Below are 23287 nucleotides of genomic sequence, written 5' to 3'. Positions count from 1 at the left end.
GGGAGAGGGTTCTACTTGAGAGGGGCAGCAATGAGGTCGCCTGTGTCTGATGGGGCAGGGACCTGTAGGGACCCACAGTGTTTTCTCTTCCTGGCGGCTCAGATCAGTACCTACTGGGAATGAATGGGCCACAAACCCCAGGGAAATAGTTCTCAAAGTGGGGTCCCCGGATCAGCAGCATTGTATCACCTGGGAATTTGTCAGAGTTGGAAATTATCAGGCTCCACCCAGACCTACTAAATGAGAAGGTGGGGGCAGTGCACCTGTGTGTTCAGGAGCTCTGTAGGGGATTCTGATGCGGGGTCAAGTTTGAGAGCACTGCCCCCGGGGAGAAGAAACCAGTGAGGAATTCCGGCTCACCTCCACCTCCCTCACTGTGTGCGATCCTGGCAGCCCCTCGCTCTTGCTGGAGCTCCCGCCCTCAGAGTGTGCACACGTGCAAAGGCTGTGCAAAGCCTAACCGACGATGATTACATGGGGTGTCTGAGGGGTAGCTGGAAGGACTGTTGGGTGACTGGAATTACTATCCCTGAATTATATTACTGTTTTGTATTCTTAGTTTTGCATCAATGAATAACAGAAAAGATAATAGGGAATTCATCATGAGATTTACTAGGGTGAGGAGTCCGTGGAGCCCTCAGTGTCTCCTATAATATAGGGTCTAGCTGAAAACTAAGGAAGGTCTTTCTGTTCTACTTCAGTGCTAGGAAAAGCTATGGCCCCCTACTGAGAAATTGGTATTTTTCTCCAGTGAATAATGTGACTCATATCTGATGGCTTTTCCCTTTTGCCACAGACACCAGGAGGCTCAAAAATGAAATCTGTGGCTCAAAGGTGTGGGGGGACCAATTTCTGGAGGGACCTTATAACCTGGGTATCGAGATAACAACCCCCCACCCCACCCCCCACCTTGGAGTTAATCTTTTATCCTTTCCTCATTTCCCAGGTTCTGGGTGTCATTCCTTCCCACTTGTAGAAGACATTTCAAATCATACACTTTGATTCATGGTTCCTCTATTTTTATGGTATGGACCATGATCATCCCAGGGGCCCATATGGCCCCTGCTTCTTCCTGCCAAAGGACAGTGCATGGCATCGAGTGTGGGACAGAGATGAGAAAGAGGCTGTAGAATCTCTGGAAGGTGAGTGAGGTCCCCCAAGCTGACGTGTCCCCTTGGGGGGGTCGACAGCCACAGTAAATAAGTAACAAGCAGCTGCGTCTGGCCCGGGGCCCCCTGCCTCGGCTCTGCCCCTCACCAGGGTCTGGACAGCAGAGCGCTCACCTTCTCGTACTTGGCAAACCCCCCCATGACAGCCGGGTCCACGATCCCGTTCAGGAGCATGGAGAGCGGGTTAATGGGGAGGCTTTCGTCACTCTGGTACTGGTTTATCATCATCAGGATCTTCTCGTTGGCCGTGGACATGGTTTCGATGGCGTTCTCCAGAGGGCTAATTGTGGTCTGTTGAAAAGGAGATCACCCAAAAGAAAGGGTCTTAGCAGGTCGCTTTAAAAATAGATATAATTATTGGTATTGATTTCCTTTGGGGTTGGAATTCAAATGAGGCGATGCTCCCCGCGGGGCTGTAGCAGGCTCTTGTTGTAATTAGTGAGGGGGCTGTCGGCTGTCTGGGGGAGAGAGGCTGACTTTCTTCTAGCGAGAAAGGGACTTCCCTGGGGAGGTGGAGGCAGGAGGTGTCGGGCACTTGCCGGGGCTTCACAGGTTGGGTGTGCTACGGAGAGGGTTTCCCTTCTTGCTACCTGGGTGAAATGTGCTCCAATTCAACTCATCCGGTATTGCTTGTGCACCTACTATGTGTGAGCTATTGCTGGAGAGATCAGAGCAGCTGGCAATATGACTGCCCAGCCTGGCCCATAGTAGGACCTAAGCCTGGTTGTTGTATGAGGGGTCACTGCTCCAGGGTAGATTCAGTTTAGTTAGGAAGATAAAACTAAACGCCTCTCCAACACCCCTTAGCAAGCAATCAAAACAGGACGCCATCAAATGCTAATTAGCCAAACTGCGTGGTTCTCAAGAGCATGGGGGTAAAAAAACAGAACAAGGGGTCTGCAAACTTTTTCTGTAAAAGAGCCAGGCAGTAAATATTTTTGACCTTGCAGGCCAGATAGTTTCTGTTGCAACTACTCAACTCTGCTACTATAGGGAGAAAGCAGCTCTAGGCAATATGAAAAGGAAAGAGCTTGGTTGTTCCAATAAAACCCACAAAAATGGGTGGCAGGTGATGTCTGGCCCATAGGCCATAGTTTGCTGACCCCTGAACTACACTAGACAAAACTGAGAGCGAATCTGAGCTGTGTACGTTTTTTTTTCCCCCCCTTACTGTGTGACCTTGGGCAAGTTTCCTAACCTTTCTGAGCCTGAGTTGACGCACTGATAAAATAAGGATAAGAAAACCTACTCAGAGAATAACTGATAGTTATTGTTATTCATTCTTGTAGGTGTTAGGACAGAGAACAGCAGTTGTCCTAAGAAGGAAAGACTCAGGCTGCTTCCTTGAGTATGTAGCAAAGATTAGTTGAGATAATAGGACATTTGAATCAGCAGAATTCTTTAGAAAGTGTCACCTGCACGTCACCCACTTGTTATTATAACTATTAGCTATATGAGAAGGGCAGAACCAGCCTATGGAGCCACTTGGTCATCTTTTTAAATCATTTCCTAAATTCCTATGAAATCCTAATGTCCTCAACCCTTTTTCTTGTTTGTGGACATTTTAAAAAATGGCTGCTCTCTGCAGGGAGAAGGCCCTGGGAGTAGAAGTAGCCTCTCTCATTGTGTCATTGATACTCTCTCTCTCTCTGTCTCACACACGTATACACATCTAACACATTCAAACATGAACACACAGGTGCATTCACACACACACACACACACACACACACGATGTAAACTGCAGGGGGCCGCTGCTTGGCCTGGTGGGGGCAGCAGGCCATATTCCACAAGCTGAAACCCTTGGTCTCCTTTCTCTCTAGCACACAGACCAACCCTGCAGGGACTTTACGAAGCCGTGGTCTAGACTGAGTTCTAAGGAAAATCTATCACAGCCACTCAGGTTGAGCCCAGCACTGCACCTGATTTTAACACTAGCCGGGCATGTCTGAAAGACGCAGGCTTTAAGGAGGTTATTAAAAATGGCAAGTCCTATTGATTGGCTTTCCTCTTCATCTGTGAAGCTATTTTTGAATCCCCAAATCTTTAGTCTCATTATAGCCATCAGGAACAGAAAATGAGAATGACCATTCCTTTGGCTTCTCATGCACGGGCATTTGAGTAGACTAAGTATACAGCTGTCAGAGCAGACTTATGGGGGAAATATATATATGTTGTTTGGTGGAAGGCCTGGATGTCAGGAGCTGATCACAGCAATAAAAGCGATAGTCACAGTAACACAGATGGCTCCATTTATCGACTGCCTGCTATGCGCCAGCTCACTCTGGGTGCATCATACATATGCTCTCATTTAATTCCTCCAACAGCAGGTTAAGTAGCTTATCCAAGGGCAGATGGTGGCAGAGCTGGGGAGAGAACTCGGTATTATTCTTGCTTCCAAAGGCGGGCTTCTCCCACCGTATACAGACCGAACTCTGCTACCAAACTTGCCTCAAGCTGGCTGTTGGACTTGGTCAAGCCCGGAAATCTCGGATCTCTTTCCTAAGCTGAGTCTCAGTTTCCTTATTGGCAGTATCGGTGTGTATATAACCCTTGCCCAACCTGCTGTGAGGGGAAAATGAACTACCAGTGGAAAACGGGAACAATTTTAAAGAGGGGGCAAAGCATCAGCCAAAAGATAAAGTGATGGTAATCCCTTGCCATCCAGTCAGGGGTGCTTCATATTCTTCAGTTACCTTCCTAAGTCCTCTGCGGGAGCCCAAGACAGGCGTAGGTACTACATCTTACTCGCGTCACTCATTCCTTTGGCAGTTCCAGTCCCATCTTTGGGCCTCGGTCTCCTCATATGCAAAATAGCTGGACAAGAACCAGGAAGGGCTGCAAACTGGGGATCTATAGGCCACTGAGAGGTCTGGAGAGCTCTATTGTTTCACCTGCACATGAGTTCTAATCTTTCAAATTTTACTTCAGTTGGAGAGACTGTCTCAGCTTCCACCGTCCCCTGCTGTCTTAATGTGACTGTCTCACATATTTACATATTCTTCCTGGTCTCCAAAGGTATTTACATTTGTAACTCTTGGACTAATTGACCTCTAGAGTGTCTTTTGGCTCTGAAATTCCATAGTTTTTCAATCTCTGTTTGATGAATGATGAAAACTGAAGCCCAGGGACAGTGTTTGTCCGACAACATACAGCTTGTTAACGACCGAGTTGAATTTAGGTCTCTGACTCCTAGATGAGGGGTCGTAAAGACTGCACGTTCTCTGGGCCCAGACCAAGCACAGAACTCTCCAATGAACAGAACCTACACTTGAATCCCGTCAGAAAACACCTCTCTGTACAAACAGTCCTGTTGTCATGACAATTCATGAGAGAAACAACCAAGAACAAGGTGTGAATTCATGGAACATAAAAACAAATACTGGGAAATGAACTTACTCAGCAGGAATGAAACTTTGGTGTCTGAGACATCCTGACATTCTTGGTAACTCCACTGAGGGAGGCTATTAGAGATAAATAAATCCACTCTGGTCAACTTTCTGGAGGTTTTCCCAACCCATTCTATCTGAGGATGTCAGGATAAAAGGATTTGAAAAAAAATGTTGACTATTTCTTTCCCAACTTCAGACTGCTGAGTCCATAAAATAAGGTAACTGGTTCAGGCATTATGGGTGTCTGCATATTGATTGATTGACAGATTTAGTTAACAAATATTCTGGAGCACCAATTATGAGCCTGAGGCTATTCTTTGCACTTGGTGATATGGCAGGGAACGAAATAGACAAAAATCTGTCTGCTTATGTTATAGTAGAGCTTATATTCTAATATGTTATATCTAATGTTTCTAGATATTAACAATCAACACGCAGGCTCATTAGATAGTGTATTAGGAGGTGACAGGTGTTTTGAGGAGAAATACAGCGGTGGAGAGGAATGGGGAGTGACGGCGGGGGCTCCCTCAGTTTCCCCACAGTCTCATGGGGACACAAGAGATGAGGCACCTTGCTGAGCGTCACTGGAGGAAAGGGCATAGCGAGGGCCAATGGGTAGAGGATACAGATTGGTAGACAGTCTCTGATTCTTCACTTCAAAATGAGATTATCGATAGTACATACTTCACGGGGTCTTGTGCGCATTTCATGGGATAATGCTGTGAAGCCCCAACACTGTGCCTGGGATACTTCTCAAGCTTATCATGTATTAATTTGTCCCTTGAGTAAGAACATGAATGGTTTCTTTCTTCTCAGGGTTTTACTTATTGTTGGGGTGGGATGGGGGCACACTGAGGAAGGAGGAGAGAATGAATCCACTCGAGACGCCTGATATGGGAGGTTAAAGTCAAACTCCACCTCATTTGTTAACCTTGAACAACCCATTGACTCACTTAGCACCTCAATTTGTTCATCCGTAAAATGGGAGGAATAATAATATTTATCTCTCAATGTGGCTGAGGGGTTAAATGCATGCAAATTTAGCGTAGTCTCAATGTTTGCTGATATCATCATCATCATATTTTCCCCAAGGTCTAGGCCATGCCGTGGAAAGGAGAATGGAGGGCCACTGGGCTGCTGGGATCATTGGGAGGGAGGTGCATATTAAGGGTTAGAATGGATGGTCTCAGTGCTGATAATACAGTAGCCTGAAAATGTCAATCAGACCTTTTCCTCCTCTGCGCATGGCTCCAGGTCATTCAGTAGAAAAGCCAAAGTCCTTATAGTGGCCTACAGTGTCCCACAGGATCTGTGTCAGACACCACTCACCCCTCATTGTTCTGATCCAGACACAAGCTTATCCTGGCCCCAGGGCCTTTGCATTTGCTGTTCCCTCTGCTGGAATGTCCCCCTCTTCATATCAGCATGGACCACTCCCTGACTTCCTCCAGAACTTTGCTCAAAAGCTATTTTATCAGGGAGGCTTTTTCTGGCCACTCTATTTAAATAGCACCTCCTCCATCGCCTTTCACTTTCCTTTTTCTCCATAATGGTTATCGCTATCTGACATATCATATATTTACCTTGACGTTTTAATTTGTCTTCCCCACTAAAATGTTAGCTTCATGCCAAAATCTTCAGGTGTTTCTTAGAACAGTGCTTGACATGTGTTAGGTATTCATTAAATATGAACACTTATTTATTGTATTAATAAATAAGACATCCTGAATATGCCCCTACTTTTCAGGTTTCCTCACCACCACTCTGACCCTTCCCCTGTATCCTGGGAGCTGTAAAATTCTTACCTATCTGAGGATACGAAGACCCTGAAATGTGTTGGGAAGTAACATACATGCTATTTGCACAAGGAAGTTCAAACACTTGCATTCTAGCCAGACCTTTGCCTCTGTGTGAGTGCCTCTCTCTGAGCCTCAGTTTATCCAACTATAAAATGGGTTCAGAGTGGGATTCCGCAAATGTGCCCCAAGGGGCTGCTGGGACTGAGAAGATATAAAGAGTGATTGAGTGGATGGAGTCCCAGGCCCTCTGCCTCACCCTGCATCCAACCACAGGAGCTCCCCATTCATCAGCTTTCACTGCATCAGGTTTCATTTGCGAGGAAAGCAAGTTATCTGATGCTTACAAAAAATCTGAGAGCAGCTAGTTTGGATGCCTCTTCAGGTACTTTCCTGCACTGGGATTTCTGGACTCCTTTTGTTCGTGGTTTCAAACTAAAGCTTGTCCCCTTTTCATAGTCCAAGAGGCTTCCTGAGGCTGGGAGAGGTGTACCGTGAGGCTCGGAGACTCACCTGGGACATATGCACCACCTCAAACCAGCGCAGGATCCCCGGAAGCTTGTAGGCAGTCACGAAGGAGGTTCTCTCGATCCACATTGACTGTCCCATGTGGGGGCAGGGGGTGACAAAGGCAGAAAAACAACACACTTATGAAACCTGGGTATCGGAGAAGCTTGGCGGGAACCCAGACAGGCCCCCAGGCACATAGCCCACCCCAAGTCAGCATAAATACTGCAAGTCCCAAAACATACTCTCACTTCACCCGGAAGAATTCGTTCCCAAAGAGAAGTTTAAGTTTTCCCTGGGCTTAGGTTAGGCTCAGTAAGTTTTAACCTGGGTCTCTGAACAGTTCAAATTTTAGGCAATATTGAATGCATCCACCTGCATTTTCTCAGGGAGGGTCTAGAGGGCTCATTGGCTTCTCAAAGGGACAGTGAGTCCCAAATATGAAGAATCACAGTCTAAGGCAAAGAGCTGAGAGAGACTTGGAGCCACCTCCTCATGCCAGCCTTAGCCCTTGGCAATAGGAACCAGGTCCTAGTTGGGAAGCACACAGGGGAGAGAGGGGACTGAAATCGCTTGGGCTTATTGGTATTTCCTGGAGGGTTTAACGTTATCAACACCCCTGCGTAGCCTGAGGGATCCTGTCTTCTGGAAATGAGAAAACAAACCCAGTGGAAGAGACCGGGCATGGGTGTGTGTGCATCGTTGTCAGCGGGCGCTTTACTTGGCTTTAGATCAAATTCCCTCCCATTCGGAGGTTGGCAGATGCCTGCTCTGGTTGGTAAGGGGGGCCCCAGGAAGTGGTCACGCTGCTGAGGGGGATGGGAGGTACTCACGGCAAACTCGTTCTCAGGGTCGACGGTCCCCCTGCGCACCGGCCGTGAGTAGTGGAACTTTTGCACGTAGTTGGATTTATAAAAGCTGCAAGACAGGAAGAAGCTGAGGCCCCTGGTAGCTCAGCGTGCTCGGCTGCTGCCACAGAATCTGACCTGACTCTGTCCAGGGAGGACTGTTCAGGTCGGGCAGAGTCCTTGCTGTAACGTTTCAAACAAGACCTTCCTTGCTAGGTGATTTAGAAGGTAGACTGGTGGGACGGCCTCCTGAATACATAGCAGGTCGTAGGGCTGGGAATCCCGAGTTGGGATTCTGGCTGCACACAAGGTTGACTGGCTCATCGTCTCCTGTGATCTCAGTGAAGGATCTAGACATACCTAACCTGCTGTCCCAGGGGAATCTGCCAAGGGTTTCTTTAGGTGTCCCAGTCACCCCCAAACCACGCTTCCTGAATCTCCAGTGAGGTTCTCAGGCCCAGCCGCACAGAGTGCTGGCTGTCTCATTGGTGGCCCCTGCCCAGGGAGGCCTGACCGAGAGGGAGACAGGAGGCTGAGATCCATGTGGAGCTGCACGTGCTCAGCCGTGTGCACGGATGAGAGGCTGCTGGGAGGGGCTGCCTTTCCCTGAAGGAATGGGCCCTTCTGCTTCTTACAGAGGAGCTCCTGCTGCCTTTGGAAGAGCTCCGGGGGGAGGCCTCTTATGAAGGCAGCTGAGGGGCTATGTTGGGAACCTGGGCATAAGGGGGTGAGGTGCACAGATGGGAGGGGCCGCCTCCTGCCCCACGGCGCTCAGGCCGCAGGGCCTCACCACTGACCTTGCAATCTGGTATTGAGCAGATTGACACCTGCCTTCATGCCACTTCCTCTAATGTCCCCTTGACATACTCTGAATATATCCATTGTCAATGCACAACCTTAACAATGCTGAAAAGGTGTCCCTTTGGGACACTGTGCTCTGCATGCGCACTGCACCCCCGCCCCCACCCTCCTTCACACACACATGCACACGCTCTGGGATCAGCCTGAGTGACAGGTTCTCCATGTCCCGTTCAGCGACTCTCACTGCTGCTTACTGAGCGTCCGCTGTGCCTCAAGGCAAACCATACCCTCATTTCTCCCATCCATCTCTGGCTTCAGCCTTCTCAGGGGCAGAGCCAGGTGGCCAATTCGGGGTGATTCTTCTCCCAAGAGGACAGGGGAACAGGCTGGCTGACACAGAGGAGGAATTAGAAGGGCACTCAGGCTTGTCTTGCCACCAGCTCAGCGTGGCGGCCCCGTGGGATTTTCCTTCCCCCCCTCCTTCCGGTGAGCTGCAGGTCTTACTTTATGATCTGGTCAGGCACTGGCTTATTCTTGAACCTGGGGTGCTCATCCAAGACAGGCTGGACAGTGAAACACTGGATGTCTGGGACCCCTGAGTTAAGGGTTCACAACGTGTGTGTCGGCTGCAGCGACAGTTCCAAGCAGAGCAGGTCCCACCTGAGACCACCCAGGCCAGCCCTTCTGGGCTCAAGATTTTACTGAATAACCAATCTCAGGTTGCCGTCTGCCAGCTAAGTCCTAGTGACCAGTGAGCAGCCAGAGCTGCCTGCGCTTGCAACCCTGCCTGGCGGCTCAGCCGCTGCTAACAGTTAGTTAGTAGAGCCTACTCATTATCACCAACAATAATGCCGCCCAATGCACTTATCGCTCTCAATCAATTGCAGAGCACATCTCCCCATGGTCTCCTTCCATCTCTCCAATTCCACTGAGCAGTGTTATAACGTAAATCGTCCCTGTTTCGTAGAGGAGGGCCTCAAGGTCAAAGAAGCCAGACAACTGGTTGAAGGTCGCACAGCTTAGACTGCCACTCAGAGTGGCCCTCTGACCAGCATTATCATTACCGGAGAGCTTGCTAGAAACGGCGAATCTCAGGCCCTGCCTCAGACCTACTGTATCAGAGTCTTGATTCTTCTAAAATCCTCATATGCATGCTCACATTTAAGAATCGCTACATTAGAGCATGCAAATACATGCCATTTTACACGCCACCTCTGAATGTGTGAGAGTAACTGCCTGTGGCAGGATGGTGAGGCTGTGTCCAGGCTCAGTGGGAAAGAGCTCCATGATTGATTAGTGATGCCTGCCATGGGCGCAGGATACAGGAAATGCACCATGTGGGCCAGATTTTTGTCACGCTTATTCTAGAGCTTTATTCATTTAAGCCGACAATACGGCAAACCAAAGGAACAAAATCAGCCATCACCAGTCCCATCCCTGAGCCCCGCTCCCGTTCCCTACCTGCCATGGCATCTTAACCCATCTCTCGTCTTTAGGTACCCAAGTTCTCTCATTGCTCTGTTCTACTAGACGACCACCATCACTCCTAAAACTCTTCTCCTGGGCCCAACATTTCTGCCAACTAAGGGATCACCAACTCCTCTTGCTGGCATTCAAATGTGCCAACGTTAAGAGTATGGAGTGTTCAAATACTCAACTATGATCCCAGCCCATTTCCCACCATTATGTCCAATAGATGCTACTCCTCCCTTTGCTTAGAACACCTTCCCACATCACCACCACAGCCCCACGAACACCCAGTCGGCCCTCAGTCAGGCGCCGTTTTCCCTCCTTCTCCACAGCGTCTGTCTGTACCTGGCGCTCTTAACTCTCAACTCTGGTTGCCCCTCCCTCACTCCTCCCCAGTGGCTTGTGAGCTCTCTGACGGCTATGATTCTTCCACACACAAGAAATGGCGAAAACAGAACTTGAAGTTAAATTCAACTGGCCCTCCTCCCCACAAACTCACTGCATATTAACACGTTGGGCGTGTCCGGTATTTTCGAGCACCTTCCCCGTAAACATCTTGGCCATAAGCATTTTTGCTGCAGTCATGTCCACTGCAGAGCGAATTTGCCATAAGGCGATTTTGTCATAAAAGATAAATTAACTGGTGGACGGTTTGGTTTCATTTCTCCATTGACAAATCAATTTAGATACATGAAACACTTAGTGTATTTAAGCTAGTGGCCAGGACAGTTGGTTTCATTTCATTTCTCCATTGACAGATTGCAGCGCTCCCATTTTTATATTATATAAATCTTAGTTCTCATAATGGTCTACACGGTGACAAGGAGATGGGGCGGTCTGAAAATAGTGGATGAGTGACAGGAAACACGGTATAAAACTTACTGGGCTGGACTGCATACTATACTATGATAGAAAATGATCACGTGCCAGTTTGCAGATCCTTAGGTAACACTGTATGTATTGTATAACTAACATGTCCCATCGAGCTTTTGAATATCTATCAAGGGACATGGGACAATATGCAAATACAACTTGACAATTTAGAAAAATGGATAGCAATAAAGTCTTTTTAATTTTGTTATTCACTTTTCCCTTTTACAGCAAATTTGCCTTATGGCAAATTAGTTCTGCAGAGAAAATGTTCACGGTAAAAATGCTTGTGGCCAAGATGTTTAGTGCAGAAATACCTAGAATTTATGTTGAGGATTTAATTGTTTTCCCTCTGAAGAGTACTGTGACGTCAAATGAGAGTCCCTTAGAGGGGGAGAGAGAAGAATGTTTAAAACAAATGAATAACTGTCACTGGAAAGATTTCTGTTAGATGCAGGAAGACCATTTTCTTTCTGAAGCCATACAGCCAACAGCCTTCTCTGGGAGGGAAGTCACCCTGGATTAAGTCTAGGGCAGGATCTAGCCAACTGTGGCCTGCAGGTCAAATCCAGCTCACCATCCGTTTGTGCACAGTCCACAGCTAAGAATAGTTTTTATATTTTTAAGTGAATTTTAAGTTGAAAAAAAAAAAAGAGTATTTTGTGACATATAAGATGCTATGAAATTCAAACTTCAGGGTTCATACATAAAGTTCATTAGAACACAGCCACACCCACCCATGCCTGTGCTATCTGTGGCTGTTCTCCCACTATAACAGCAGGGTTGAGAGTTGTGACAGAGGCCATGTGGCCCAGAAAGACTAAAATATTTCCTATCTGGACCTGTAGAGAGAAGTTTGCCAACTCCTGTTGTAAAGAAGTTTCTAGGTCAAGTCTACTGATCTTAGCAACCATCCTTGGTCCAAGAGTATAACCCAAAGCTAGTGACACCAGGAGGACGCATGGCTAGACTCTCACCACGTGTGAATCTATGCATAAAATTGTTTCCCCAGGGTCTGGGCAGAGAGGAGGGTAGGGGACAGGAGACACCCAACCAAGAGACCTTTGCTTTTCAGTGTTTTCCCCACCTGGAGACCTAAGTGGGAAGACATGAGATCTGTCACCTTTCCAAAGTGCTTGCTGGCATTTGAATAAGTGAAGGCAAGAGGACAGAGCACTAAGAGCTCAAGTTGGGGGAAAAAGCAGATCTGAGCTCAAATCCTAACTCCATCACTTCCTGTGACCGTGTGTAATCTGCTTACAGTTTTTGAGCCTCAGTTTTCTTATTTGTAAAATGCAGAGAGTAATCATATCCCTCTCCTAGGATTATTACAAGGATAAAATAAAACAGTGCATGCAGAATGCCTAGTATATGAACAGTCAATAATGCACCTTCTGTTCATGAATCTTAAACAAAACGATGCCATTATAGAAAGAATACAGACTTTGGGACAGATCGATCTTAGAGTGCAAATCTCAACTCCATCACTAACTAGCTTTGTAACTTGACCTGTCTCCCTCACATATTCCTTCTCTATGAAGTAAGAAAAATTAATACTGACCTTATAGGGGTTTATGGGGATTAAAGGAATACAGCTTATAAAGCACTCATCCCATGTAAAGTACGGAGGACATTTAACAAGTGACAGACCTTCCTCTTTCCTTTCCACCTGATTCTGGGCACTGAATCAGGCCTATATATCACTCTGTGGCCCAGGAACACATGCTCTCTCCACCCACTTCAAGTTAAAAGGCCATGGGCCTGTTCAGCACCAAATATCCACTTAGAAGGGCCTTATACTAATCCCGTGTCTCGCCTGTAACCAAACTCACATTTGTAACCAGCCAGCCCCACCACCAGTTGCATTTCCTCTTGCAAATAAACATGGTAGAACAGGCATGAAGGACAGGCGAGCATAATGAAAAGGTTACAGATGAATATTTACCACCCGAGGGAAATGATTTGTTGGATTATGGTTCGGCAGATTTAGCAGAGCAGCCATGCAACCTGTCAATCCCATTTTAAAGGTTGTAACTTAATTTGTGTTAAAGGGTGCAAAGTGGGGCGCCAGGCTGGGTGAATGCACCTCTGCTCAGCTGCCTGCCTTAGCCTTGGGCTTATATACTTCCTGCCACCGGGAGCCCTGCATCCTGCCCAGGACCAGCTCCCCGCCCTGTGAACACCACACCCTGCCCAACCTCGTGGAGTCATCTCATGTCACCTCTGCACGCCACTGAGCTGGCTCCCTCTCCCTGACCTTTCTCTAGTTGTCTCTCTCTTTCTTGTTTCCTTTATCTTTCTATTGATCAACAAGTATTTCCCTATTTGGGCCAGGCACTGTGGGAGACGGAGGAATTACTGCAGTGAACAAGGTATCACAAGCGCCTGCCCTCATGGGGCTTATGCTCTAGCGTACATGTACCTTTAAAAAGCACAGGAGATAACGGCAGATTGGGATCCATTCTCTAAACAAAACAAACAGAGTTTGAGATAATATAGTCATAAAGAGTTCAGAGAACGCCATGTTAGGTGGTCACGGAAGGCCCCTTCCAGCAGGTGACCCCAAGTAAGGATCTGAGGGGTAAGAAAGGAGCTGGGGGAAGGGCATGCCAAGCAGAGGGAACAGAACACGTACAGGCTCAGAGGTGGGAACGAGCTGGGAGTATTTAAGGAACAGAAAAGAGGTCGGTGTGGCCAGAGGGGCACGAGAAAAGAAAGGGAGAGTCTGGGGGCAATGGCAGTGGAGAGCCAGTCAGGGGCCTCACTCAGGAGGCCTCACTCAGAACTCAGGAGTTCTGATTTTCTTAGAAGAGCAGTGTGGCACCATTTCAGTTCTTAGGACCTGCGACGCTCCTTCCCAGTCAGGGGATAGTCCTTGCATCTGTCTAGGACGCCCTGCCCACGTCTCACGATGCTTGGCTGGTCACTCACCTTAAACATCACCTCCTCAAGGAAGCCTTCCCTGCCCTTCTAATCAGAGCACCCTGCATAGCCTCCTTGGCATCGGTCCCACTTTTCTAAATACATATTTAATGGTGTAATTAGTTGTTCACTGTCTCTTTTACTTATTGGGCTCTAAGCTCCCTGAGGTAGGACCACGTTGTGAGTATAACCCCCAGCCCTTTGCATAATGCTTGGCACAGAGTCAGAGCTTGATAGCATTCATTACAAGACTGACTGAATGAATGAATGAATGAGCGGATGAATGCACCCTTTGCAATTTCCTGAGATGGGTTCTTTGGATCCCACACTGGACACGAAAACTGGCACCACGGCAATGATTCCGACGGCAGCTGTGAGCTCTAAGCTGGGCACTGTGGCTCCAGTCCCGGCAGGGCTGCCCACGTCTGGCCCCTTGGCTGGGGCCTTCTCCAAGGATACACTGGCCTGGGGCGTTCTTCACGTCATCGCCAGGGGAAGAGGTGGTGTTCATCTTCTCTGCATTGGGGAACTGGCTCATCAGCTGCATCTGGAAATCTTCTCTCCGCTCGTACTCCTTCCCTCGATAGATGAACACTTTGTTCTGCAGAGAGATGACACTATCAGAGACCTCAGGCCCCGGCTTGGAGGACGTGGTCCAAGTACAGCTGGGAGTCTGTGACACGAGCACAGCGCATGGTGACCTCCTATGGACCTTGGTCCTGTCTGCTTCCCCTCCAAGGAAAGGAGGAGCTCAACTCACCGACCTTCTAGCTGGGCCCACCACTTCTTTAAAAAGATTGGCTTGAAAGGGAGAGGAGATCCCGGATGCCGAGAGCTTCTTCAGACTGGCTTTTTTCTTTCTTTTTTTTAAATCATTAGTACTTTAACGCAGAGTGAAGAGAGAAACTAATAAATCATGCATTTCAAGCACTATGTACAGCTTTAGCATAATCCCTCACTCGGCTTACGCTGTTAGTCCTATCTCCTCCGTATGTGACCACAGAATCTCTCCCGCCTTCAATGGGCCACGTGGGCTGGCGTGTGGGATGGAAGGACCAGCACTGGGGTCCTGCACCACTTGGCTCCATGGAGTCACACGCTTTACCTTCCATGACCACACCAGCCTCTTCTAGGTTAGTCGTTTTCACACAGGGTGGGATTTTGCCTCCTAAGGGACACTGCCAGTGTCTGGAGACATTTTTGGTTGTCACGACTCGGGGGAGGGGGCCTACTGGACCCTATTGGGGAGAGGCCCGAGATGCTGCTACACACCTTTCAATGCATAGGACAGCCCCCCACAAGGACGAGAGACCTAGTTCAAAGTGCCAGTAGAGCCGAGGTTCTCGGCCAGGTCTGTGCAGCCTCTAATGGCCCCTCATTAGTCTGTCCCAACCTGCACCTCAAACCTCTCTATACCAGGGCTTCCACCTGGCAGATCATCAGAGGGGCCCAGACTTTTACAAGTTCAGATTCCGAGACACTCCAGACCTGCTGAAAGGGAACCTGTGGGCGTCGCACCCGGGCACAAGCATTTTTAACGAGTTCCTCAGGGGGTTCTGGAGTACGATCAGGTTGGAGATGTCACCTCTTTTCCATCAAGAAAACCGCCACTATCTATGCCTTCTGCAGTTTGTGTCCACTCTGACTCCACATTGACTGTTACGGTGAGTGATTTATCCCCTTGACTAGACTGTAAATCAAGTGGGGTCAGAGGTCAGATTCATTGCTTCTTTTGTGTCTCCCTGAGCTCGGAATTGAACCATAGACTCAGACTAGAAGGGAGCCTATAGCTGACCAGTGAACTATCCACCAAAACAGTGGTTCAGAAACTGTGCTCCAGGGGTCCCCAAAGGTCCCCAAGACCCCTCAGGGCCTCGCAAGATCAAAGCTCTTTTCATAAGAACAGTAAGCTCTTTTCGCCTTTCTCTCTCTCATCCTCTCACGAGTGTACAGTCGAGTTTTCCAGAGCCTGTGGGATGGGGACATCGCAACAGACTGAGTGTAGAAGCAGGTATGTGCATCTAGCTATCTTCTCTTAATCTGGACATTAAAGAGAGTTGCAGAAATATGAAACATCTCACTGTTTGCACTAATTTTTAAATTGAAAATACAGTTATTTTTCCTAAAGATGCAATTTATGTTAACATGTGATGGGTTTATTATGGCTATTTTTAAATAAGTTACAGTTCAACATTTTCTTAGTTTTAATTTTAAATATGGTAAAAATAGATAGAGTCTACAAATACAGAAGTTCTTTTGGGGACCTCCATAATTGTTAAGAGAGAAAATTGGGGTACTGAGTCCTAAAGGTCTGAGAACCAGTGCTCTGCAGTGCATGCTGGGTAGAAGGGTCCTCCAGCCTCTCTCTGAATAACTCCTCCCAGGGAGGGGAGACTCCTGACCTCAGAGGCAGCTCTGGTGACTGACTCTTTAGAGAAACACAGGGGGTGGCTGAGGTGACAATGATGGAGGGGGGTTGGGGGAGGGGGTGGGGTGGGGCTGCACTCATGGGGGAGAGCACAGAGCCTGTGCCCTGGCAGTCAGAGCACAGACGGGCAGCTGAGGTGCCAGGGCCCTGGGACCTGCCTGTGTCTATGTCACCCGCAAACTCACCCGCAGAAAGGAGGGGAATCCCTGGCCGTAGTACCCGACAGCAAAGTAGTCTGGCTTGGGCCTGAGGATTTTCATGATGTTTTCATAGAACTTGGCCTGCTGGATCTGAAAGAGGAAAACTCACAGCTTGGAACAACACAGATGTGTGTCAAAGGCACATTCAACTCCGAGGGGGCCACAGTGAAGACACAACCATTATACCAGAACTGACGTGCCAAGTGCACAGATTTGCACATTTGTGGATATGTCTGCAATTATGACAGGGCAGCCGGCCTTCTATATCCATGGGCTTCGCATCCGTAGATCGAACCGACCACAGATTGAAAATATTTGAAACAGTTTTCCCAGAAAGTCTCCCTCCCTCCAAAAAAACACCTAAATTTGCCATGTGTGGGGCACAACACTGAATCCAAGCCCATGTGGTGACTGGTGTAGGTTTACCTTGGGGTAGCCCATATGCAAATATAGGTTATATGCAAATCCTACACCATTTTACATAAGGGCATCTGCAGATTTTGGTATCTGCAAGGGGTCCTGGAACCAGTGCTCCACTGCCACCAAGGGACAACTGTCAGAGTAATAGTTACCATACACCAGGTCCCATGTCAGTCACTCTACTGTAGCAGCTCGTTTACTAGTATCATAACTACCCACGAGTACTGTATCTCCGTCTTGCAGATAAAGAAATGGTATCTCAGTGCAGCCAGCAGGTGTGGAGGTGAAGCCAGCCAGCTGGCCAGCGCCCCCGTTACCGCCACGCTTCATACACACCAGGCGTGTGTTTGTGAGGGCCTACGAATGGATACGTGTCTCTGGGTATGGATGTGTTCCTGTGTGTGCATGCTTAACATTTGATCCGTGTCCACATTTTAACATGACCGGAAACAGTTTGCATCCCCCTTTGCACCGGATGGCATCTTACAATTGGTCTTAGCCAGACAGAAATCATGACACGGCACATAAAAAAGAACAGTGCACCTCACGAACACTGGCATCGTGAATATGACGCAACATGGAAGAAAACGTGCACGAGACTATGTGATGTGAGCTGGGTGCCCAGACATGCATGCAGATTGGAGTGAGCGTGAATGTGTACGGGCGTGGGGGGTGTGTGTGTGTGTGTGTGTGTGTGTGTGTGAATGCACACGTTCAGGAGGCATGTGTGCCTCCACACCCACAAACATCTCTGTGGACGCACACGTGGGGCTGTAAGTGTTCCTTGGGGCAAGGCCTTGTGTGCTTGCATCAGGTGAGAACACCTCGGCCACCAGCAGAAGCTCCGCATGCCCTCCCAGCATCCTGGCTCTCATTTGACGTTTCCCTGGAAACAGCTTGACTGGCCTCTCACAGCGGGCCATGATGGGGCCCTGGGTCCTGGCTCTCCAGTCACCAGGAAATAGGTACGCGGAGCAACCAAAAAGTTCGGCCTTTGCCCTGCAGAGGCCGCCTCCCGTCCAAGCCCCGGCCTCTGCAGCAGCAGCAGCAGGACAGGCTGGCTTCCCCCCGGTTCCCACATTCCCCACCAAGTCACAAGCAGCAAGGAGCTAATGGGGAATGGCCAGACGGGGAGCATTTTAATGTGATTTATCTGTTAATCAGAAAGCACAAATTTGCGTTTTTATTTAATTGGCTTAGTGATTTGTGGGAATTTTACTGCAAATGGAGCACAGCGTTGATTGGATATGCAACAGCAGTAGCCGCCTGGTGCCAAGCAGCTACTTAACACTCCATCCCAGGAACTGTCGCTGATGAGTTTTCCCAGAATTCCCCCCTTTGGAAATATTCCCAACTGGGAGGGAGCCGCTCAGCCCAGCCTCGCTCAGCTCAGGCCCCACTTCCATTCCTTATCTACGACCCACCTCGCTGGCCTCCTGTCCCCTCTCCGGGCTTTCTGGGGAGTCAGCGCCCTCCGAGCACCCCGCCTCCAGGACAGTCGGCCCCACTGGCAATGCCTTACCAGGTTCTGGCTGAGCAGTTCGTAGTCAAAGATCTCCATCTCGTACTGTTCTGCCAGCTCCTTGCACAGACTGATGGCCTCTTCCCACATCTGCAGGAAGGTCATGGAGACAGAGGTTAGGGGGGCCTCCAGGCTTGCAGAGCCTGTGCCAAGGAAGGGACCTGGGTGGCTGTGCCTTCTGAGACTGAGCTGCAAGCCTGGCCCAGCCCCAGCCCCGGCCCCACGTGCTTCCGGGAGCAGGACCCTTCCTCGGCTTCCCAGCCTAGTTTCTTCATAAATCATGGAGCAGCCACGGAGTAGGCAAAACACTTTACTCACGGGCTCCCAGGACCGTCACAACCCCTCTGAGAGGTGACTAGCAGTATCTTCACTTCCCAGGTGAGAAATGAGGTTTGCAGGCAGAGCAAAGGTCCCCGCTCAGATGCCCAACCAAAAGCAGGGCCAGCATGCCCCCCTGGGGGTGACCTGTGGCCTTGCTTCAATCCTGCCTTAGAAGCAAATGACCCCTGACTCCCTCAGACTGCCAGTGTGTAGGTGGTGCTGGGAGGTGTTGGCCACATTTTCCAAAGAGAGATGGTTCACAGAGAAGTAGGCAGATGGCCGAAGGTAAGAGAGTTTCTGGACATAGAGATGGGGCCAGATCCAGTTCTTCTGATGTTCATTCCTGGGATCTTTCCCCTCTGGCCAACTTTCTTTCCTCCCTCCCTCCCTTTTCCTCTCCCACCCTTCCTTTCCCCCTTTTGCTCTTTTGTGTGTGGGGGCGGGGCGGGTAAGGACACTTACGAGGAGATTGACCCTCTCCACAGGACTCTGGGGCCACGATGCAGTACGCCTAACGGGCCCCATGCAGCATAGCACAGCTCTTAACTTAGTCATGTGTGCAAATGAAATGTTATGCTAGTCCCTTCTTAAGGGGGTCATCTGGGGTGTGTGTGTGGGCAGGGGGGCAGCACAGAGAGGGGTGGAGTGGGTGTGGCACGAGCCTACTGAAAAGAGTGATTAAACCTTTTTGAAAATAGGTCTTTTCCATTTTTAAAAACAATTCAGGAAAAACAAACCCTGGGCATAGGGGCTCCTTTCTGTCTGTTCTTTCTGAGGCTGAAGCCAGTAGATCACCCCCCCTCTTAAACCAAAGGGGCTGGTTTAAGGGGTTGCAGAGAGGCAGCGGGGATGCAGAGTGGGCTGGAGATCTGGCGGTTCCAAGGGACACTCATTATATTTCATATTCAGTGTAAAATAGAAAATGCACCTAAATGGAGAAGCTGGGGGGAGCGGGGGAGGAAAGAGGGGAGGTTGCCAGAATGCAGTGTGTGCTTTGTTGCAAAAGTGCTCTCCCTGCGTCCAAGCAGAAAAACAAAAAGGAGCAAGTGCTGAGTGGAGGAGCTGTGGCTAGAAACCCCTGGCAGCTTAGTGAGTAGCATCAAAATGTTTTATGTGCCTGGAGGAACCGAGCCCGCGGGGCCAGGCTGGGCGGGTGCTTTCTCTTCAACCTGAATGAGAAGGTGGTGGGAATGACCCTGGACAGGGGACTGTTTGCCAACCACCATAGTAGGCCAGAAATGCTCTCCCCATGCGTTAGACCACCGAGGAACCGGGAAGGGGGCCAGGCAGGCAGTCAGATCTGGGCCCATAGGTCTGCCTCGGTGCCACTGGGACCTGACAGCCACCGATCTCTCTGAGTCTAATACATTCTGGCACCTGCTGGCTTCTAAGCATGGTATGGTGTGCAGTGATGGAGTAGATATAAAGATGGATAAGACATAGTCTATGCTTTCCTACAACATAAGCGGGTAAAGTATACACAGAAAAAGATGTCATAGTTGGGTTTTGAGGAAGGTAGAGGAGTCTACCAGGTGATGACAGATGGACTTGTGGAGTAGAAAGCCACTGAGTGTGTCTGGAGCAATGAATTTTCCTGAAGGGAAGTACAGGAAAAAGAAGTTGAAGGGGTGCTAAAGAGTTTGGGCTTTATTCTAGAAGCTTCCACAGCAGTGGCTTTTGGAGACAGCTGTACTCATCTTCGCCCTCCTTTCTGCTCCCAAAGCCCGTTGGTACCACCCTGTTCCGTCCCTTCCCCCATCACTGCACAACAGGGAAGGGTAATGTGCAAAAAAGATCAGGACGGGCACGTCTGTTTGGCTAACTGGGCGGTAAGGTCCTTGAGATGGGGATTATGCCTCTGTCCTCTCTGCTCAGCGTAGGCGGGTTGAACTGCATACCTTGCAGAGGACAATGCTCAGCAGGCACTTGGAGGGCTTTCCTGCTGTGACCCACTGACGTAATCAGCTGGTGGACTAATGGTAAGCTCTGATTGGATGGGGTCGAGCAGGAGGTTCCGGCGATGGCAGACTGTCTGCCCTCAGGAGGCTTATAATTGTGCATTTTAAAAACAGTGTTCTCCAGCTGCTCAACTCCTGGGAATTTATAAGCCCTTCCACAGACATTACCTCATGTCGTCTCTCCAGGGAAGGTGGGGAGATCAGCCCAAGACAGATGTGATGAACCGCAGTGATAGGGCAGACCAAAATTAACTGCTAAATTACGTCCCGATGAACGGTAAGAGGGCTTGCGATTCAGAGGAGAGGCAGGGCTGTGGGGAAGCTGGAGGACTCACAGAAGGCTGATGGAGGAAGCGACCTGTCGCCAGGGGCCTTGAAGGCGGAGTCCGGTAAGATGGTGATAGTTACAATTTAACAAGATATCACTACGTACGAGGTTCTATGCTAGATGCTCTATAGGCATGTTTTCACCCAATTTATACACTGTAACCAGGAAGCAGGTACTGTCACTATCTCACTATTGTGGGGAGGGAATTAGAGTCTCGGAGAAGCCAAAGGAACTGTGCATGGTAGAGGAACAAGGTTTGAAACTCAGGCCACTGTGGCACGTCTCCCCCAGGGTGGTGCTTCCAGTAGGTTCCCTGGAGACTGGAGGGTAGGCAGCAGCTGGGCTGGCTCACCTCCTGACCAGTCCCCACCAAGCATCTGTCCTTGCTGTTTAGAGATCAGTGATGGCACCGCAGTGCCTTTCATACACTCGATTCAATCATTTCTCCAACATATATTTATTGGTCCCTGCATGTCAGGCTCTGTTCTAGCCACTGGCCATTCGGCAGTGGACAAGTCTCCTCACTCATGGCATCCTAAAGTGAGGAGCCAGACAATAAACAAGGAAAAATGATGTCTGGTAGTGACAAGTGCTTTGAAAAGGCAATAAGGGTGACCGAGGGCAGGGGTGTTGCTTTGTCTAGGGTGGTCAGGGAAGGCCTCTTTGAGGAGGTGCCATATGAGCAAAACCCTGAGCTGTGAAAAGGAGCCAGCCAAGGGGCGCTATGGAAGAGGAATGTCCTTAGCTGGGAAAAGCAAGTGCAAAGGCCCTGCTGCAGAAAAGAACTTGGCATATAGAGCATATGAGAAAGAGGGAGACTGGCAGGGATGAAGTGAGAGGAGCAGTCAGAGGATAGCTCCCGGGGGGCCTCGTGAGTCTCGGGGAGGATTGTGTAATTTGTTCTAAGTGGAATGGGGGAAGCACTGAGATGATTGTAAGCAGGAGAATGGCGTGATCCAATATATGGCTTATGATCGCCCTGTCGGGGGCACTGGAGGAGGCAGGGAGATGGATGAGGACTCACTGAGCGCCCAGGGGTGCAATACTGTGCTGTGAACGGAGGGGTGGGAATGGACATGGAGAGAAGTGACCAGACAGGAGTGGGAGGGACATCTGCACATGGACTGGCTGTGGAGGATGGGAGAGAACCGCCCTGCCCGGTAGCCAGGGTCCCCACAGAGAGAAAAGACAGGGACCGATTACCTTTCCTTTGTCAAAGTAGCCTATGATGATTTCATAGAGCGTCTCCTTCAGCTGTCGGTGGGTCTGGGGGTGCTGCTGGCCTGTCTGCATGACCTGAGACGCACACTGCTCATCTGACCACTGTGGAGAGGACACGCAGAGTCAGCAGGGGCCTCCCCACTGATGAAGAGTGAGAGGAGGTCCTGGAAACACCCCTGCTGCCCCCCTAACCCCTGGGTGTCAGCGGTCAGTCAGACAGTCACTAGTCTGCAGTTTCCACGTGGGAAGTGCCTCCTGCTGATTGCTGAGAGGCACCTGACTCTGTGGGCTCACATACGTGGTTTGTGGGGGTTTTCTCTGAACCCCTAGGAGACACGGTCCCAGCTCGTCAAAAGCCAAAGGCAATCCCTCGGATTTTGTCCAACTACGGCAGCACTTTCAAGAGAAGGGAAACAGCTCACTGGGCATGTTAGTGATTTAGAGTTGATGTTTGGATGGTATATAAAACTGTTTGGATGTTATATGAAACCGCAAGACATATCTCCAGGGGTCATTGCTGCAGCCAAAGGTGAAGGTCACCTTTGGCGAGACCTTACATGACCAGGCAAAGCGGTGCAGAAAAATAACCTGTCAGGTCAAGAGTTTTGGGGCACAAAGCAAAACAAAATTTACACGGTTAATTCTTTTAAAAATCTCTTCAGCTTGCTGTGAGGGCCCCCAGAGGATCCCAGCACAAAGCCCCTTCGCTGAAAGGGCAGTACCTTGAGAAGCCAGGTGTGGAGAAGGAGCGTGTAGGCGGCCTCCGTGTAATTGTCGCAGTCCAGGTGAAGATCGCGGAGTTTGTACAGGTACCTGTTTGGGGACAGGTGCTGAGTTACCAGATGTAATGCCCAGGAGGCAAGGCCAGGTGCCATAGGAATCAGGCAGAACAACTGGACACCTCTGGGGGTCCCTTCCAGCCAGTACTATTCAGCTTCATACTGAAGACTCTGGCCAACGCAATGTGACAAGTAAGAGAAATCAGAGAAGGAGAACTCAGTAACTGGTCAGAAGTCACGCGCTAGCAGATGGAAGAGCTGGAACGTGATCCCAGGCTAACTGCCTTTGGAGCCAAGGCTCTAATCATAGAACTATTCCAGGAGCGCCAACAAAC

The 23287-nt window shown here is 49.4% G+C and overlaps 1 protein-coding gene across 1 annotated transcript in view; it reads right to left on the bottom strand.

The window, feature by feature from the left end:
- DOCK2 (dedicator of cytokinesis 2) overlaps positions 1-23287 on the bottom strand; it is a 369901-nt gene that overhangs the window by 10009 nt on the left and 336605 nt on the right. The window contains exons 37-45 of the mRNA XM_033096340.1: positions 22896-22986; positions 22156-22275; positions 18346-18435; positions 16389-16493; positions 14235-14376; positions 9018-9099; positions 7698-7782; positions 6871-6957; positions 1284-1460 (exon numbers count right to left, since the gene is read on the bottom strand). Coding sequence (XP_032952231.1) covers positions 1284-1460; positions 6871-6957; positions 7698-7782; positions 9018-9099; positions 14235-14376; positions 16389-16493; positions 18346-18435; positions 22156-22275; positions 22896-22986 — 979 coding nt within the window. The remainder of the gene's footprint in view (positions 1-1283; positions 1461-6870; positions 6958-7697; positions 7783-9017; positions 9100-14234; positions 14377-16388; positions 16494-18345; positions 18436-22155; positions 22276-22895; positions 22987-23287) is intronic.

This window comes from Rhinolophus ferrumequinum, chromosome 24, assembly GCF_004115265.2.
Source record: "Rhinolophus ferrumequinum isolate MPI-CBG mRhiFer1 chromosome 24, mRhiFer1_v1.p, whole genome shotgun sequence".
NCBI classification, from domain to species: domain Eukaryota; kingdom Metazoa; phylum Chordata; class Mammalia; order Chiroptera; family Rhinolophidae; genus Rhinolophus; species Rhinolophus ferrumequinum.
This window is presented reverse-complemented; position numbering and strand designations above follow the sequence as displayed.